The 18961-nt window shown below is 53.0% G+C and overlaps 1 protein-coding gene across 1 annotated transcript in view; it reads right to left on the bottom strand.

Annotated features, from left to right (window-relative positions):
* Window positions 1-2145: 2145 nt before the first annotated feature.
* The window catches only part of Chchd6 (coiled-coil-helix-coiled-coil-helix domain containing 6), a 219521-nt gene continuing 202705 nt past the window's right edge, over window positions 2146-18961 (bottom strand). Inside the window, exons 7-8 of the mRNA XM_013032290.1 lie at window positions 3720-3855; window positions 2146-2339 (exon numbers count right to left, since the gene is read on the bottom strand). Of these exons, the coding sequence (XP_012887744.1) occupies window positions 2334-2339; window positions 3720-3855 (142 nt within the window). The 3' untranslated portion in view covers window positions 2146-2333. The remainder of the gene's footprint in view (window positions 2340-3719; window positions 3856-18961) is intronic.

Genomic DNA, 18961 nt, shown 5'->3' with positions numbered 1-18961 from the left:
AGCGGGCCCCCTGCGCATGCTCACTGTCAGCGCTGGACATACCCGCTACACAGCCCATCCCATGCAGTGTCTCCTCTGCCCTCAGTAAGCGGGCCTCCTGCGCATGCTCACTGTCAGCGCTGGACATACCCGCTACACAGCACATCCCATGCAGTGTCTCCTCTGCCTTCAGTAAGTGGGCCCCCTGCGCACGCTCACTGTCAGCGCTGGACATACCCGCTACACACACCCCATCCCATGCAGTGTCTCCTCTGCCTTCAGTAAGCGGGCCCCCTGCGCACGCTCACTGTCAGCGCTGGACATACCCGCTACACAGCCCATCCCATGCAATGTCTCCCTGACTTGACCTTCTGTCATGTGTGGTCACATGCAGGTACAAAGGTATAGAGACACAAGGGCACACCATGCACAAGTGCCCATACATATGTCTACCTACACCCCCACCCCCAGTGGTGTGTACAGGAGAGGGGCTAAGTTCAGAAAGTGGGTGCTGAGCATGGCTGGCCACTTGTGTATAAAGTCAAGTCCACATGCACAGATGGACAGGTACACACAGACCACACACACAAGGACAAATGTGCACCCATATGTACATGCACACACAGAAGCACACACACCCCAGTCACACACGAACACATGCACACAGACAAGGGCATTTATGTATAAAGACCCCATGTGCACACACAGGTAACTGTAAGTGCCTTCAGAAGTGGACGCGGCACCCAGACCCACACAGGCACACATACGCACACACAGCAGGTGCACTCGTGAGCATGCGGGCCCCACACAGATGTAGAAGTCCTGGGAAAAGAGCACATACATTGTGTCCCTGGGCAGCTTCTCCCTACCCCAACCTAAAAAGACAAAAGCCCCCTGCCGGCTTGCTGGACCCAGCCCAGTCCTCCAGGATGCTGGGAGCGGCGTGCCGCAGAGGGAGTGTGGCCTCCGCTCTCGCTGCCGGGTGAGGAAGGCGGTCCACAGGAGGTCTCTGGAAGGGGATCTGGGAAGCAGGTGATCCAGCAGGCAGGCTGGCACAGCATGCGCAGCGTCCAGCCGACGCATGCTCTCCTGGTACTGTTTCCTTTCCTAGGCCCCCAACTGATACCCGGAGAGATGAACGCAGACATCTTGAAGTTGCTCCTGTGTCGCTGATATTGGACAAAGCCCTGCAGACGAGGAGACAGAAGTCCCCCGTCCCCCTCCCCCCCCGGGTGGCCTCCCTTGCCGGGGTCTCAGGAGTGTCAGAGGGGGCTGCTGAGTCTGGCTCAAGGCTGGCTCTGGCGTAGTGAGCCAGGGGACCTGGGAACCCTCCTCCCTGAGCACTCACGCCAGAGGATCCTTGGGCCTCCCTGGTTGTTCGTCCCTGCACACTTGCTGAGCTGTGCTGCCAGATGCTGCTCTCCCAGGACTTCTCCCCCCAGACCTCCTGTAGTGTGGCTGGACAAGCCTGCCCAGGTATCTGGGACTCTCCCAGATGACAGCCTCCTCTCCAGAGGGTTTATAGAGAAAGTCTACTGGTCAGCCCAGGGTCACCAACAGAGTGGCTGGAAGGCCCCAAGCTCTTCCCAAACTCACTGCTCTGACAAAGCACAGGCCTCACCAGGGTCATGGCGCCTTGGCCCAGGGACTGAGGGGAAGGAGGGTCTGAACTTCAACCACAGAGAACAAAGCCGTACCCTATCTGTCATCTTGTCCCCTAGTCGCGCAGGTTCAGAGCCTGTCAGCTTCGCCCTGGTCTGGTCTGACATCCAAGGTCTGGTGTACAGGGCCTTATTGCACTGCGTCACTCTAGGAACCACCCCCGGCCCCCAACAGGGGAGCCACAGGGTTCAACAAGGAGAGCTCTGCTCTCGGCTCAAGGCTTAGCTCCCCAGCCCTGCTAACTCTGCAGCCCTGCCCCTCTCTGTCCTTCAGCTTCGGTGTCTGAGGACAGGAAGAGCCTACTTCTGGAAGCTGGCTTTCCCCGCAGTTTCCCTACAGAATGGCTTCCTGTTGCTCTATAGCACCTGCTTTGGCAGCAGACTTGCCACCATCAGGTAACGGCATGTTCCTGGGTGCTCCTGAGGAGCCTCACCCAACACTGTCATCACTGTCCAGGAGGGGCTGGGCACAGAGAGGGCAGCAGTGATAGCTGGCCAGTGAGCGGATGGGTGAAAACAGTGACATCTGCTTTATTTGTTCTCAGACAGTAGCACACACTTTCCTAATCACATAGCAGCTGCAAGCGCAGAGGCCAGCAGAGCACTGTGGCCATGGCCTGGGGTCTGTGGTCCCGTGGTCAGTCCCCCTTCAGGGCTCCAGCTCACTGGCAGGGCAGGAATGACAGCTGCTCCTTATCCCTGCAAAGACAACAGTCAGAGTTTAGTCATGGCTCTCTGGGGATGACTGTGTGCCTACAGATCCAGAGGCCTTTTGCTCAGGGCTCTGTGCCGGCCACCCAGGACAGGGCCACTTCCCTGGAGCAGGACCACTTGCTGGATGGCTGCTGTGCCTGGAGACAGAGTCTCTGTAATAGTGTCCAGAAGGACACAGACCCTCTCCCCCTCCCCCCCCGTACCACACCCCCCCAAGCTGGCTCAGGAGCGGACTGACCTGAGCCTCCCACATACAGAGAAGGGCTGGCTTGGCAGTGATCTCAGCGGGAGGCCCTGACCTTAGAGCTTAGTGTAGGTGCACAGAAGCCTCGTCACACTTTTGCTCGGCCTTACTGGGGTGCCCCTTTGGTCTCTAACTTAACAGCCAAGAATTTCTTTCTTTTTTTTTTTGGTCGTCCGTGGGGCCTGAACTCTGGGCCTGGGCGCTGTCCCTCAGCTCTTCAGCTCAAGGCTAGCGCTCTACCACTTGAGCCACAGCACCACTTCAGGCTTTTTTCTTTTTGCTTATGTGGTGCTGAGGAATCGAACCCAGGGCCTCATGCATGCAAGGCAAGCGCTCTACCACTGAGCCACCTTCCCAGCCCCTGGGAGAGCGAGTGCACGGCTGTTTAATCGGGGCTCACAGTCCTTAGACTGCTACGCAGCGGATAGCTGCACGTGATATCAGGCTCCCCACCTGGAGGTGTCCCATAGGTGTCTGCGCCGTCCCAGGGGCTCAGGCCTGCCGCTTGAGGCTCCCCACCAGGTGGGCCCCTTTTTTCTGACACCTGGGTCCTTTTGGGGGACCCTAGCTGCCAGGAGCCTTATGAGACAAAGGCTGGAGGGGATGGTGAGGTTTTCTCTAACTCCTGTCCTATCTGAGGCCACGTGTGTGTCCCTGAGTGCTGGGAGCCTGGACACACTGGTCCAGAGCACAAGAACATGCTCCAAACAGGCTGGGAGGGCCAGGCTAGCTTTTGCCATGGACAACTGCTCATCTCCAATTCACTCTCTAGTAGTGCTAGGGGCGGGGGCTGGGCCTGGCCGTGTCCCAGAGCCTCTCTAGGCAGGCTGGAGTGACAGAGACATGCTGGAACATACTGCCATCCATCTGTCTGCCTTCATCATCGTATTTCTGCCTTGGTGCAGCAAGGACAGTGGTGAGATATGTCGGTATAAACATATACCGCTGGAAGGCAGGGCTGACCGCACCCTCCATGGTATTCGTGGGAGCAGCCAAGCAGAGAGGTCATGCAGAGGTAGTGGGGGAGCTCATCCCTTGGCAAGCACAGAGCCCAGTTCTGACTCCAGAGGAGAGGCAGGTGGCTGGTTTGATGCCCGGGGGGGGGGGCAGGCTGGCCTTACCTTGTGGGCAGAGCTGACACAGTGCTGGTATGCCTTGACCAGGTCTGAGCAGAGCAGCACCTCGTGCAGATGGTCTCGATAGCAGCGGAGGATCTGGTACTGGAGCCCTGAGCACACAGGCTCCACTCGGCGGGGCCTGGGAGGGAAATGACACCATTTACAAACATCCATGGGCCAGACACGAGGCTAGAAGCCACTGGTAGCCATCTAACCCACTACAGGGCCGAGGGTGGCAAAAGCATCACACCCTGGGGGAGGAGGCTCTGGGCTCCATGCTGAGCCACCTCTCAGCCTGGAGCCAAGAGCGGCTTGGGTGCAGGAAAGGGCTGGGGGGCAGTGACCTCAGCTGGAGGCCCTGACCTCTAGTTGGCCCTCCTAGCCCGGCCTCGCTAGGCCTCCTCTGTGCCAGGGTTCACTTGGGACTATAACCAGATACACACTATTCTCTCATGCAAAATCTTTCCTATGATTTCAAAATAAATACGCGTGAAGTCAGGAAATCTAGAGAACTAAGAATGTCCAAAAATGAAACGAAGCGTTTCAAATTTCTTACAGATAGCCATGGTAACATCTTAAGATGCTTTACTATTTCTTCTTCCTTCCTTCATTGGAGTAGTTGTAGTGCCCACAACAAATGAATATACTCACTTTTCAAAATTGTGAAGAATGCGCACACACGCGTGCGCGCGCACACACACACACGCGAGAATACTGGAGCAGGAGTCTCCCTGCCCTCAGCCTCACGCACACACACGCGTGCACGCGCACACACACACACGCGAGAACACTGGAGCAGGAGTCTCCCTGCCCTCAGCCTCACGCACACACACGCGTGCACGCGCACACACACACACACGCGAGAAGACTGCAGCAGGAGTCTCCCTGCCCTCAGCCTCACGCAGGCTCCTCTTCCCACCCCTGCAGCCTTCCTCTCAGCTTCTCACGGCCCGGCATGCTCACACTTGCCCTTCCATGGGCTCATCGCCTCACTCCTGACTCCCACACTCACCACGTGTCCACCTAGCGGCTCACACTACAGCGGGGACACACCCATGCAGCTCCCCCCAGTGGCCCTAGGCTGGGAGGCGGCTGAATGCCACCACTCACCGGCCCTCCTGCACACTCCTGCTCAGGCCACAGGGCAGGCACTGTGAGCACAGCCATGTGTATTTACATGGGCTTGGCCACACCAGCTCTACCCAGCTGCTGAGTGTGGACCAGGTGCGCCCAGGGGGCGCTGTCACGGCGCTGTGGCTCCACAGTAACCCTGGCTAGTGTCCCACAGTTCGGTACGCTCATGGCGGAGGGGGGGGGACGGGACGTGAGGCGGGGCCTTTCCTCAGCTTTCTTAGCCAAAGGCAGGCCCAGCATTATGCACATACCGCGCTCTCAGATGCAGACGGGGCCTACAGGCCTGCAGCTCTCCTGCCAGGTCTCTACTGACAGCAGCCACTGGAGGAGAGCAGCACCACTACTGTTTACGATAACCTAATCAAACCAGACTCATCTACAAAGAACAGAGAGCAGCAGAACCCTCCAAGGCTAAAGAGTCAGGTGGCATCTCACCAGCTCGCTCTAGCAGTCTGGAGATGGGGTACTTTGGGCATTGCAGTCCAGCCCCACAACACTGCCCATGGTCCTTCTTTCTTTCCTGTACAACCCTGAACACGGTCTTCCTGCTCAGACCCAATCACAACAGAGTGGGACTGAGCAGGGAGAAGCAGGCTCTCTAGGGCCCCATTCCAGCACTCCTGAGGGGAGGGCCGACGGGCCGGAGCAGAGCACACCTATCCCCAGCAGCCAGGTGGGGCTGGGGAGGTCACCCTGGCATGAATTTGCTGCCCACCTGGCCCCCTGGCGTGACCCTCTCCAGCCCATACTGGATCTTGCTGCATAGACCCAGTCTTGAAGAGCCATGCTCTGACAGAGGAAGTTTGTGTGTGTCCGCATCCACTTCCCAACCCATCAGGAGGCCCATGGGCCTCCCCCACGGGCTTCCACCTAGGGCCAGGCCCACCGTCAGGAAGCCACCCATCACTCCCCATGTGCCTGTAGAATGGTTGTGGTTTTGGACTTTATCATCGTGGGCACAATGGGTGTTAGCATGGTCCTTTAAAACCGTGTGTGCTTGGAGGAAGTGGTGTTACTGGCACATGTCTTCTCTGTGCACAGCTCTGAGCATCTCCGCAACCCCTTCCCCCCCCCCCCCCCCCCGCCCCGTCCTCATCTCAGGCTCCCACCTGAGAAGGTGTAGGGTCTGAGAGCACAGTCCCTGTGCGCTCGCCTGCCCCCTGCACTGCTGCTCAGCCCACTGATCCCATCCCTGCTTTCTTACATGCTGCCCCTCTAGAGTCCGTGTCCCTAAAGACACAGCATCTATGTTGAAGCAGTGCCCACTTCTCCCTCCAACGTATGACTTAGGACCCTTGTCCCCCACCATCATGTGATGTAAGGTTGAGCAGACACCACTTAGGGGAAGCGCCAGGCTCAAATGCAGGTAATGTCTGCTCTGGGACTAGGAGTGAGGCTAACCAACCAGGGAGGAAAAATGTTCTCTGTTAAGGTCCAGTGGAGGTGTCCAGGCCCAGTCTGAGTCATCTTAGAGCCAGAACTCTGATTCTGAGACTTGTCCTCTACAGATGGACCACTGAGACATGACACCTATTCTTCAGGATTACAGAAGAACAGAGGCTGGCCTGATTCCTTGTCCCTTTCCCCATGAGCTTCACTTGTTCCTCCCGCACCGGTCTTCAGGTGTCCGGTGAGGGGCCCTGGGCATGTCAAGGGGAAACCTCAGAGAACACCCATGGGCTCCCAGGTCAGGAGAAACTGGGCCATGGTGAAATCTATCCCTTTCACACCAATAGCACCTCTGGGACCACAGAGGCCTCTTCTCCGGGATGCAGCAGGACAGTATGAGCACGCAGAATGGTGGGCAAATGTCAACAGGAAGAAATTCTACCCATTTGTTCACAAAAAGCTCCAAATGGGACAAGACAGGCAGACTCTGACTCCCGAAGTGAATGCATTCCCTGCAGCGGGCAGGGCTAAGGCTGGGGTGAAGCTGATTGTGAGAGGAGTACAATGCACGCTAGCCAGGCCAGCCCCTCCGGTCTAGGTTGGGGCCACCTTATTTTATAATGCATGCCAACAACAGGAGTTCTTTGAGTGGTGCCTCTTCAAGTGCTCAGACTCAGGTGTTCACAGCATGCCACGAGTTTTCCAGGGACAGAGTAACTCCTGGACCTCTAGCTCAGTGCCTTGTGTACATCTGGTGACACCGGGGAGCCCCCACCACCCTAGGCAGTGCGTAGGTGCCCTGTCTCGCCCCAAGGCAAGGCCAAGCTCTCATCTCTCACCTTTGTACAGAAGGATGGTGACACACCTGCCCCAAAGCTGTGACCTGAAAAGTGTGTGAGTGTTGAGAAGTGCAGCTCTTGTTAGCAACTGAGCTGCAGGTGTTGGGAACAAAGGCCGTCAGGGCAGCGGTGGGAGGGGCGGTGGTGCCTGCGGGAAGGTGGGTGGGTGTCTGGCAGCCCTGGGGAGGTGCAGCCCTGCATGGAGCCTACAGCGTAGGACGCTGCCACACTGTTCTTCCCACCCAGGCTCTCAGAGCACTCAAGACCCGCTCAGACCTGGCTGGGAGCAAGGCCTGGGCCACGTGACCCAGGTGGGGCCATCCTGGAAAGGTACACGGCCGAAACCGTAATCCTGCAGGGAGGTCAGGAAACTGGGCTCCTGGCAGCCACAGTGCATAACCCGGAAGGAGACAGACCCCACTCCCCGCGGTTCTACTCCCAGCTCGCCTGTGGCACAGGCTTGCATGCTCTGCTCTGGCTTATGTCACAACCGCAGCTGCTATCAGCAGGGCACAGCTTGGGGAGAGGTGTCCATGTGCAGGGGCCACGGATTCTCTTCAGAGCCCATATCCTTCCTGGACTCAGAACATGACCTTATTTGGAAGTAGGGTCATTAGCGGTGAGGCCGATGAAGATGAGGTCACAGTAAGGTAGCATGGGCTCCTAACACAATGGAAAACTAATGTCTCTCCTTGTATGAAAAAGTGAAGGAAGGATGAGGACAGCTGCACAGGGAGTCAGAGGTGGGGCCAGCGTCGTGCTCTAAGCAGCCCAGGGATGCCGGACCTCTCCGAGTGTCCCGCCCTGCTGCCACCCCTGGGCCTCTGGACTTCTGTCATCTGGAGGCACCAACTGGTAGTGCCATGTTACGCGCCCCATATAGAAGGTGCCCTGACCTGCCCTCCAGAGGCCACACTGGCAGGGCTGTGGACAGCAGCTATGGGAGCCAGCACATTCAGGACCACACTCGGAGGTCTGGCCAGGGCCCTTGCACCAGTAGTACTGCAGTGAGCTCTGTCACGAAGGTCCGTGCCACATTCTGCTCTGACCTGGTGAGGCACCATCTGCATTTAGATGTGAACCAAGTGCCTCAGCCCCCTGCTCAGGGGAGAAGCTGTGACTCCTGAGTAGGTCTGCACAGTACCTTCCTTGACTCTGCAGGAAGCTTTGCCTGCCGGAAGACGTCAGGGTGAGGACCAGGCTATAAGAAGGGAGAAAATACACTTCTATCCTAGCAACCAGTGGAAATTCAGGTTCTCTGGGATGGATGGCAGGCCTGTGGTCCTGCCACAGACTACCATGCTCTCTGAATATCCATGACAACCTTGTGAGGTAGGCATCACTACCCCACTCTCAAGTGCTTTAACAAAGGTCACACAGTAAGGTGGATTCAGGAGAAATGCCTGGTGTGTTTGGTTCCACGGCCCTTGTCCCTACAGTGCCCCCCCACCCCCCAGCTCTTCTACCTTTAGAGAAAAGATAGAGCAAAAGTAGAGCATGCAAGGCTGCACCACAAGAGAGCTGAGCATAATGTAGGTCTCTCACTTTGGAAGACAAGCAAGCAGCAAAACAGGCAGACCATGCAGTTTGAGGCCCCTCCATGGAGCCTGCTAGAAGCTGCTGCCTCCAAGTGAGGAGAGGGGAGGGAGGGCTCCCAGGCAGGAGCCTAGGGAGAAACAGGAGAGAGGAAGATGCCTGATTTGTGGATGCATGAAGCAAACAAAGGACAGACGTGGAAAGGAAAGTGAAGAATCAGTGGCCTGGGTCACAACAGGAATGGCACCTTCCAGTGTTGCCACAGTTACGCCAGTCTCTTGGTGGGCAGGGAGAGGGTTCCCTAGCAGAGCTGGGTACCTTCCTGCCTCCAGTCAACTCACCCTGAGGCACACCCCACCGCCGCTCACCTTGTGCCCCAAACCTTTGGTGCATCTTCACTTTAATAAATGGAATCTCATCAACGTATCCTTCTTCTGCTATCACTACTGACATCAATCTGATAATATTGGCCTGGCATGGAATTGGGCTACTATGTGTCCTTCTGATATTTAATTTCAGAGAAACATCGGCAGGGGGAGATGCTGCAGAGCAAGCTTTTTATTACAGGCAGCAGTAAGGAGATTCCAAGTGAATTAGACATTCATCTTTGTCAGGGCCGATCTAGCTGTTCAGAAGAGGTTTTTGCTTTAACCTGTGGCCAGGGCGAAGGCTCCGATGAGACTACTGGTGACTAAGGACTTGGTTAACTGGCTGCTATCAACAATGTGTCGTTTCAGCGTGGGAGAGTGGAACCCAGAGATCTTGCCATTGATCAACATGCCACTTGGGATCACTGCCAGCTACTCAGACAAGGCTCCCTGCTGCTCTACCCTCAGGCAGGAGAAGACATATTGGAAAGCTCCAGCCTGGTCAGAGGGCCCAGGGTAAGCTACTCCCAAGGGACAGGGGACACAAATGCATCCTGGATGTCTCTCAGTGAGACAAGATGCCTGCAACAGCAGTCTCTGCAGCCCTCCCTTGTTCTAGTCTTATTATCCCCCAATCTCCTGCCCTCTGTCCACGCACATGCATGCACGTGTGCGCACACACACACACACACACACATACACACACACATGCAGCCCTCCCCTGTTCTAGTCTTATTATTCCCCAACCTCTTGCCCTCTGTCCACACGCACACATGCACGTGTGCGCATGCACATACACACATGTGCACATACACATGCAGCCCTCCCTTGTTCTAGTCTTATTATCCCCCAATCTCCTGCCCTCTGTCCACGTGCATGCATGCACATGTGTGTTTACACACACACACACACATGCAGCCCTCCCTTGTTCTAGTCTTATCATCCCCCAATCTCCTGCCCTCTGTCCACACACACACACATACACACACATACACACACACACACACATGCAGCCCTCCTTGTTCTAGTCCCCCAACCTCTTGCCCTCTGTCCACGTGCACACATGCACATGTGCATGTACACACACACACACACACACACACACACACACACACACACACACTCTGGGAAAGGGCTTTTTCTTTCCCATCTGTGCGCACACTCCCCGGGACACCCCCATTCTCTAGCTGTGTGGACTCTGGTCCTCATGCTTTTGGGTGTCGGGGAGGAGGAAGGAAACAGCAGCAGCAGCATGATCCAGCATTTGGAGTTCGCTATCCTGAGCCCGCTGTGGGTGAAGAACCTTGTGGTGCTGCTTCTGCCATGGAGAAACTCATCCCTGTCATCCTTGTGGCGATAAGATCTGAGGCTATCTGGCTGCTGGAGGGTCTCAGGTGCGGTCTTGTGTCCTTAAGAAAGCAGGAGGCTGTCCTGCAGGACACTGGCTGGGTCTCTGGCACTCTCATGTGCCCCTCATCCCCCCACGAGCTCTTGCCATCTCTCACTTTCAATCTAGTCCACAAACCCAGCTCCTGGTTGACATTAACCAGAGAGGAGGCCACACAAGCACTCCTGGAGGACGAGGGCTCCTTCAGTTCTGCCTCAGTACCTGCGTCCTAACAAGAAGTCCCGCCAGCTCGGCCCAATTCAACCTCACAGTGACGCTTCTCAGAGCGGCTGGGTCCTGCTTGGCTGCCTGCTACCTGGCCTCCTGCCACAACCTTCTCCAGGAAGAAACTCTATGTTGTAGGCCCATGTACAAACTCACAGCAGAAAGCACCTGCTGAGGGCCTAGGTGGGCAGACAAGAAGACCAAGCCTTAGGATGGCCTGAGGGTTCGGCCTGTGAGGCCAGAGGCAGGGCCTGGCTTCTCAGTGCGGCCTCCAGCTCCTGCCATACTGCAGTCTTGAGACTAGCCTATCTGGGCAGCTACTTCCTGGACACAGTGCAGCACCCCTGACTGCTGAGCGATGAGGACGTATCTGCCATGGGGGGACATTTCTCTCAACAAGGATGTTCAGACCTGGCCGACCTGGCTTGTTAGGAGCCTGGGGGCTGCCTGAGGGGCAGGTTTCTGGGCTGGACATGGCACTGGAGGGGTGGGCTCACCTTCCCAGCAGAGGCACTGGGGCAACAATGCAGGGCGGCCCCTATGTCCTCAGTGCAGACCACACTGTGCAGCCGGCCAGGGCTGTAAGGAGATGCTTCTGCTTCCGAGACTGGTTGGCAAGAGTTCTTGGGAGGGGCAGGCGGACACAGCCACTGAAAGAGGTGGTGTGAACACCCAGTTCACACCACCCTGGATAGGGACAGTCTGCTGGCTGGGTGTCCTACTCAAGTCTTAGCTGCCTTGTCAAAATGAAGACACACCTCCCCTAGCCCCCTTCCCCAGTGTGATGGAAGGAATGACAAGGGCCATTCTAACTGGTAACAGGCAGCGGTCACAGGGCCATCTCCAATTCTGAGTCAAGCCACTGCTAGCTAGTGGGAGTCCTGAGAGAATTGGGGGAGTGGGAGGAGGAGGCCCCTACTGTGTAGGGGTGTGGTCCTAGAGTACAGCTTCCTGAAGACAGACCCCCAGCAGTCCTTAGGGTCTGAAAGCCACCTGTCTGGCTAGTGAATGTGACCGCGTGAGAGCATCTCAGAGTCGTGGGCACTCTGGCAGCCTCCTCTCATGGCTTTAAGAACCGGAGGCTCAGTCAGGCCTTCCGGGTCACAGGGCTCCCTGCCCTCCCATCCGGCATCTATGCTCAAAGGTCTGAGCTTTGAGTCTTGCAATAAACCTTTACGCTCAGAATCCATGGAGAGGCACCCAACTCAACTCCAAGTGCTGCAAACCCCTTCCCCAGGCCCGCGGGGCCCTCCTCACCTATCAGCCCTCCCGGCTATGCTCTTTCCTGGGGTGATCTGCATCCAAGTTCAGACCCTTGTGTGAGTTTTGCCCTCTGTTGTGCCACCCACCCACACACTCACCTGTGAATGGTTCCAGGGAGCAGAAGCCATGCGGGGTAGTGGGGTGTCTGCGGTAAGCAAAAACCAGGCCCTGTCCCTGCCTTCAGAGAGACTTTCAAAAGGAGTAGAAAGATGCAACTCAAGCAGCTACACAGACTGGGAACTAAGATGGCGCACTAGAGGAAAGCATTTACCTCGGACAGCACGGGGCCCTGAGCCACCCAGGCAAGGTGACCAATGGGGCTGCAGGCAGAGTCCTGAGACCCATAAAACCAAGGGTGAAGGGGTGTTTTCTTTGGCTCTTAAATCGCTCAGTAACCTCTTCTCTATTCTCACTGCACAAATTCAGGCCCTCACATTTCTCCCAAGACTCTACCCTGCTTTCCTATTCTCTCTGGTCCACCCACCACTCTGCTAACCAGCATGACTGAAAAATAATTGGACTGCAAGTCAGTCCTCAGTTTAGAAATCTTCAGTGGTTTGTGGTGCCTGTTAGATCGAGAGCCTTTATATGGTATTCAAAGGCCTTCACAATCTGTCTCTGCATGGGTTCCTGGCACCACCCCCACCACGTGTCTCTGCTCTCAAACAGGAGCTGCCGCCGCCTCCAGTGTGCCCTCCCTCAGGGTGCCTCCAGGTCCATGTTCAGGCTGCTCTGTCTACCTCCATGCCATGGCCAGCGGGAGCCTGGCAGACCTGTCTTCACACTCAAGCCACCCCCTCTTCTGCAGACCAGCCCCTCAGGCGGACTGAGGTGCCACTGTGCTAGGAACAGTTGTTCTGCAGATACCACAGAGGTCCTACTATGTGCCCACACAGTGCCCAGCCTCCATGCTGGCCTTGTGCTATCCATAATGCACATAGCCTTCTTTCTCTGGCTTGAAACTCTTATGGTTGCTCACTTACTCCCAGGACCTGCCAGTGTTGCATACAGAAGGTGCTAAATAAACCAGTGGCAGTAAAAAGCCCAGGGGACATCTTCTAAACACAGCCCACCCTGCCCCGGCCTCCCCACCCCCTTCACGGCACTGCAACCGAGCTGCACTGGCATCCACAGAGGTCCTGGCCGAGCAGCTCCTTCCTGCTGGCCCTCAGGTGCCACACGCCTTCACGGTGGCCCCCGGGGAGTATGCAGATAGGCCTGCTGCTTCTGCTTTCGTCCACTCCAGACACGTGTGCTCTGCAGTTCTGTGTGGCCTGCTGGCTTCTAAGGACCACCCCGCCAGGGCGGCACACACACTGCACTGGCCACACGGGATCTGGCTCCTTGTTGGACAGGTGTGCCCAGAAGGCAGGAGCCACAGTTGATGACCTTGGTTTCTACAAGTCCACACAGAATACTGAACAGGAGGCAGAGTGTCCATAAACATACGGAGGCAGGCAGGGATAAATAATTAAGTCACTGAGACACTACTTTCTTACAGCTTCTAGCAGAGAACACATCCAACAGACACACCGGATGTTAACATAGACTGACTTGGGCCCCGACACTGGCAAGCCTGGGCCTAGCCATGCATCAGACCGGCCAGCTGAGCTTTGCTGGGGTGGGCTGATTTTCTACTGTCCCATCCCTGCTGTTCACCTACTAGACTCCTGTTGCTAGCCTCCCTCCTGGCCCCTCTGTCTCCAACTCTGAGTGAGTCACTCTTCCTTCCCTGTACTTCCAGAAGCCTCTCAAGGTTGGAGTCTGACATTGCTCCCCCCAGGGTCCTGAGCCTTCAGGAAACCTCCACTGCAGCAGGTGTTCCCTGTTGTCTGCTACTGGGTGAGTCAGAGACGTTCCTACAGGGGAGGGAGGTAAGGACTAGACTCTGCTTGGTGCTCCTAGACAGGAGCTCCTTGCTGTTGATTTATAGCTAGACATGAGTCTAAACCATAGCTGCACCTGCTGCTCCCCTGGGGCTTCTGTGCCAGTGCCCCCCAGAGCATCGGTGGGTCCTTCCCAAGTCTGACCTCCTGCAGCCCTGCTGTGAAGTGGAACAAGCCTGTCTCCTGAGTACCTTACCCTCTACATTCCGCAACTGCTCCTGGGCTCTCCGTCAGTCCCCTCCATGCCGGACAATAAGCCCAGGCCTCAGGGGCACTCCTAGAGTCTTCTCCAGCCTTGCTCCCACACACCTTCTCTCCTGGGCCCACCGAGGTACTTCTTCTAATCGATCTGCATGTTTTCTACCACGACTGTTCTCAAAGTTCTGTTCACTCTGTCTCTACTAGATCAGACTCCACCAGACCCCTCCAGACCCAGGGTTAGTGGTGACTCTTATTTCCTTCACACTTCCTCACTATGAAGTTCAACATCAATTTTTTCATGAATCGTGTCTTTAGTATCATACCTAAAATGTAATGGCTAAACATTTCTAATTTGTTGCTGTTGTTGGTTGTGGGGCTTAAACTCTGGACCTGGGCGCTGTCCCTCAGCTCTTCAGCTCAAGGCTAGCACTCTACTACTTGAACCACAACTCCACTTCCCCCTTTTTCTGCTTATGTGGTACTGAGGAATCAAACCCAGGTCCTCATGCATACAAGGTAAGCACTCTACCACTGAGCTACCTTCCCAGCCTATTTTCTTGTTCATCTTCTGTGAGTCTTATAATTTAATGCACTACATTTAGGTCTGTAATCCATTCTAAGTTAATTTTAGCGAATCTCACTGTTCTCTAAGTTGGAGAAATCTAAACAGGTTGGGATGGCTTACACTCGTCATCTATGGGTTCTTCCCCTCTCCCTTCCATTTGTCCTGATCATTCGCAAACCAAGATGGCAAGAGCAGCCCAGGGAAGCCAGCACATTCTGCAAGAGGACTCACGGACCCTGGGCCTGTTTCCCCACCTGGCTCTAGCGGGGTACAGCACCGCCTCCCATCATGCAGGACCGCCTCCTATTCTTCACCTCAGATGCCAGGTGCTCCTTCACCAGGACAAAAGGGGCTCTCGGTGTAGAAAGCACCTGAAAACCAGCCTCCACTGTGATATGCTGAGTTAGAGCCAGAACGGATCTCCCTCAGTACCATCAAGGCGTCAGACACTGGCTGCTGGAATCCAGCAGCTCCCTGACACAAACTGACCCGCAGTGAGGAGCCTCATCCTGTGCTCACACTTGCAGCCATGCTGTGGGGAAGTGGGCGCAGTCTTCAGTTCCTAGTCATCCAAGGACCTCAGGTAGTTTTCTAAAGCAAAGGACGAAAGCCCTATCACTACCTTACCCCCAGCAGAAGAGGAGGAAGTGGGGTGGTGAGCTACCAGGAAGGTGGCAGTGGTGTCCTGTGCTGAGGCAGAGAATGTGCAGGTGGCTGGTGGATGATGGTCATGAGGAAAATAAAAGCCGGGTTCCTTCCTTCCTCTCTGGAAGGAATTTCCAACCACGGAAAGGGAAGACCACAAAGAATGCTCAGGTACTGGAATTGGAAGTATCAAGGTAAACGTGAGGCTTAAAAATATAGAGATAAAAATATTTTCACATATGCATGTGTTCCGTGCATGCATGTGTATCGTGGCTCTATCCACTGACAGTACCTACAAGTACTGACACATCCAGACAAAAGCATACCCAGTGCCCAGATCTTGGTTTCAAGTACCATTTTCCAACAAAAGGAACAGTGCTCCTTAGAGAAATGGCTGGTTCCAGGCCTTCTGGAACTACTGTGTCAGAAGGGGAAGAAATGCTCAGGAAATAAAAACACATGCTAAAAGGATATAAAAGAACTGAGTGCTGGTGGTTCATACTGTAGTCCTTGCTACTCAGAAGACTGAGATCTGAGGACTGCAGTTCAAAGCCAGCCTGGACAGGAAAGTCCTTGACACTGTTCTCCCTAATTAACCAGCAAAAGCCAGATGTGGAGCTGTGGCTCACGTGACGGAGCACTAGCCTTGAGCAAAAAAGCTCAGGGACAGAGGCCAGGCCCTGAGCTCACCCCGAGCCCCTCCCACATGCATAACAGGAATTTTTGAGGGGCATCTGAAATCTAGAGTATTTGACTAGCAAAATAAATGAGAATGTGTATTCAAATTCAATGCACAAATGTGAATCCTTGAGTCCTCACTAATGTAACGAATAAACGAATGCATAACCGAGTAGGGAAGATGGTAAAATCCCTCAACTGACAGAATATCAACTCTTCAATACAGGATGTTTTTGTTTTGTTTTGTTTGTTGTTTGCTTTTTAAGAAGTAGTCATCACCATTTGGCACCCGTTATTGTGGTGGCTTCTTTGAGAGAGCTGACGACAGAGGCAAAGGCTATGTATAGGTTTGTAGCACACCAGGATACTGGCTAGAGTATCTTCCCACAAAATACCAATCCATCTCCAAATGGACATGAGGCTTTCACAGGGAAGCCAGCAGGGAGATGTCGGTGTGACCAGGCCTACCTAGGTCGACACAACTGGGGGTGGGATGGAGGTCTTCTGGGCCTCCTGCAAAGAGCATAGTATGTGTTTGGACCTTCTTGGCCGTGAGGAGATAAAAGGCAAAACCAGACTGGGTCGCCACACAGAACGAAAGCTCAGTACTTGCTTTAAAACTATAAAAGTCAGGCCAGCCGCCAGTGGCTCATGCCTGTCATCCTAGCTGCTCAGTTGGCGGAGACCTAGGTAGACGTGGTTCATAGCCAGCCCAGGCAGGCAAGTCCATGAGACTCTTATCTCCAATTAACCACTTGAAAATGGGAAGTGGAGCTGTGGCTCAAAGTGGTAGAGGATTAGCTTTGAGCAAAAGGGCTCAGGGACAGAATCCAGACAGAGTTCAAGCCCCATAACCAACAAAACAACAACAAAATAACATTAAGAAAGTCAGGAGCAACAAGCAAGATTAAGACACAGCTCCCTATAAAAGAAATGACACATGACAGCTAAAGGTAGAATGAAGTCTTAGACATCATTTTGGGTCACAAAGGAGGGAAGGAGGCTGCTGGTGGTCTGGGACTAGTAGTCACGTTGAGTTAGTGATTTTCTAACTGACAGGCTGTGTGGTTAGTCGTGGAAGATATGTTAGGAAGGACACAGTAGACAGACACAGTTAGGGTCAGGAAAAGACAATGCTTTTCTTGGGAGGAATGATTAAACAGACAGTAACAAGCAGCAGATCAGAGACCTTGTCAGGGAGCGCAGATCTTTGTACCGTCCTTGCAACCTTACCAAGGGCTGAAAGTGTTTCACATAAGCAGAGAGCCAATAAGAATGGCAATCTGATAGGACTGAATGTATTCAAAAGAATGCACGGATCCCAAAAAAGAGCCTACCAGATTTTCTTTTCTTTTTCCGGCTGGGAGTGAGGTTGGGGAAGTTTGACAACGTGATTCTAAATTCATCGCAAAAAACAAGTTGGAAAAAGATAGTCAAGGTAGAAAAACTTGTTCTGCCAGATTTTTAATATTTTAAACAACTGTAGCTTCATAATACGCTTTAGACATAATTAAAAACACGCAGGATTGGTCTTGCACGGAAAAGAGTCTAGAAATAGACCTAAGTGTAGAAGTAGGAATTTAGCATATGATTGGGTAGAATTTTACACCAGTGCTAATGGGACAAAGGACTTCCTCGTTGGGAAAAAAACAAAAGCGTACCTGTACTTCACATCTTACTTTCACGAAAATCCCAAGGGCTTATCTGGAGCAACAACTTCACGGCATGAAATAAAATCATAGAAGTCCCAGTCCTAAAAATCTGGGTGTACAAAATTATATTACTAGGAGAGGAAAGGTCTTTTTAACATAACATAAACCATACACAGAAAAATGAGCAAAGAATGCTTGATCCCTACCTCCGCATCAATTTTCATAGAGCAAAAACTAAACAAAATATTAACTAGAACAACTGACATGATAAAAAGATAAATAACAAACACTATATACAAGTGCCTTTTAGAAATGAGTCACAGGAAAGATAGAACAAAGATTACATGTAAGCAATTCATAAAAGAAGAAAAAAAAGGCTAATAATATAAGAGACAGTTTTTTAATTTCACTTAATACCTATAGAAATGAGATTTTTAAAAGTGAGGGTTATCTTCCTCCCTTTGAGATTGGCACAGATTTTTCTACAAAACACTGCTATCATCTTTTATTTTGAAACCAAGGGTTCGGTTTTGTACCTTGTACACTTTAATAGCATCAATTCATCATATAGGGGTTCATTTCTGGCATGTCCACATATCCCCCTCCTCCCAATCTTGTACTTACGAAGTCTTAGGGAAATAGATGTCCAAGTGGGAACTGGCACTTTTCCTTTCTGGGGTTCAATTGTAAAATATAAGTATATAAATATATATATGCATATAGCTTTTGGTGTATCTTTTGACACAACAACTTTGTCTATATGAATTTAAGCAAGTAAGTACAAAAACACAAGTAAGATTATAGCAGTTTTTTCTATTGGTAAAAAGTTGGAAAACACATGAGGATCTATCAATAAGGGATTCCTTATAAAAGTTCATGTATAAGTATATGGAAATGTAATAAGGCAATGATAAATACAGCTGTAAACTTACTTCTACTTTAGTAGAAACCTGTCCACCCCGTGTAGATAAGGGAAGGAAGCACATGTACACCTGTGTGCCAAGTGGCACACCTTAGGTATGTGCTCTGCTCTGTGAACTGAGTGATACCACCACACAGGAGCAGGGTATGATTTTAGTTTTAAAACTTCCTTTATGTGGGCTGGGAAGGTGGCTCAGTGGTAGAGCGTTTGCCTTACATGGCTGAGGCCCTGGGTTCGATTCCCTAGCACCACATAAGCAAAAAGAAAAAAGCCGGAAGAGGCCCTGTGGCTCAAGTGGTAGAGTGCTAGCCTTGAGCTGAAGAGCTGAGGGACAGCGCTCAGGCCCAGAGTTCAGGCCCCACGACCAGACCCAAAAAAACAAACAAAAACTTCCTTTATGTGTTTTCTATGATATATATATATATATATAATACATATATATACATATATACATATATGTATATATACATATATGTATATATACATATATACATATATGTATATATACATATATACATATATGTATATATACATATATACATATATGTATATATA

Source organism: Dipodomys ordii, unplaced genomic scaffold (genome assembly GCF_000151885.1).
Source record: "Dipodomys ordii isolate 6190 unplaced genomic scaffold, Dord_2.0 Scaffold153, whole genome shotgun sequence".
Classification (NCBI taxonomy): Eukaryota; Metazoa; Chordata; class Mammalia; order Rodentia; family Heteromyidae; genus Dipodomys; species Dipodomys ordii.
This window is presented reverse-complemented; position numbering and strand designations above follow the sequence as displayed.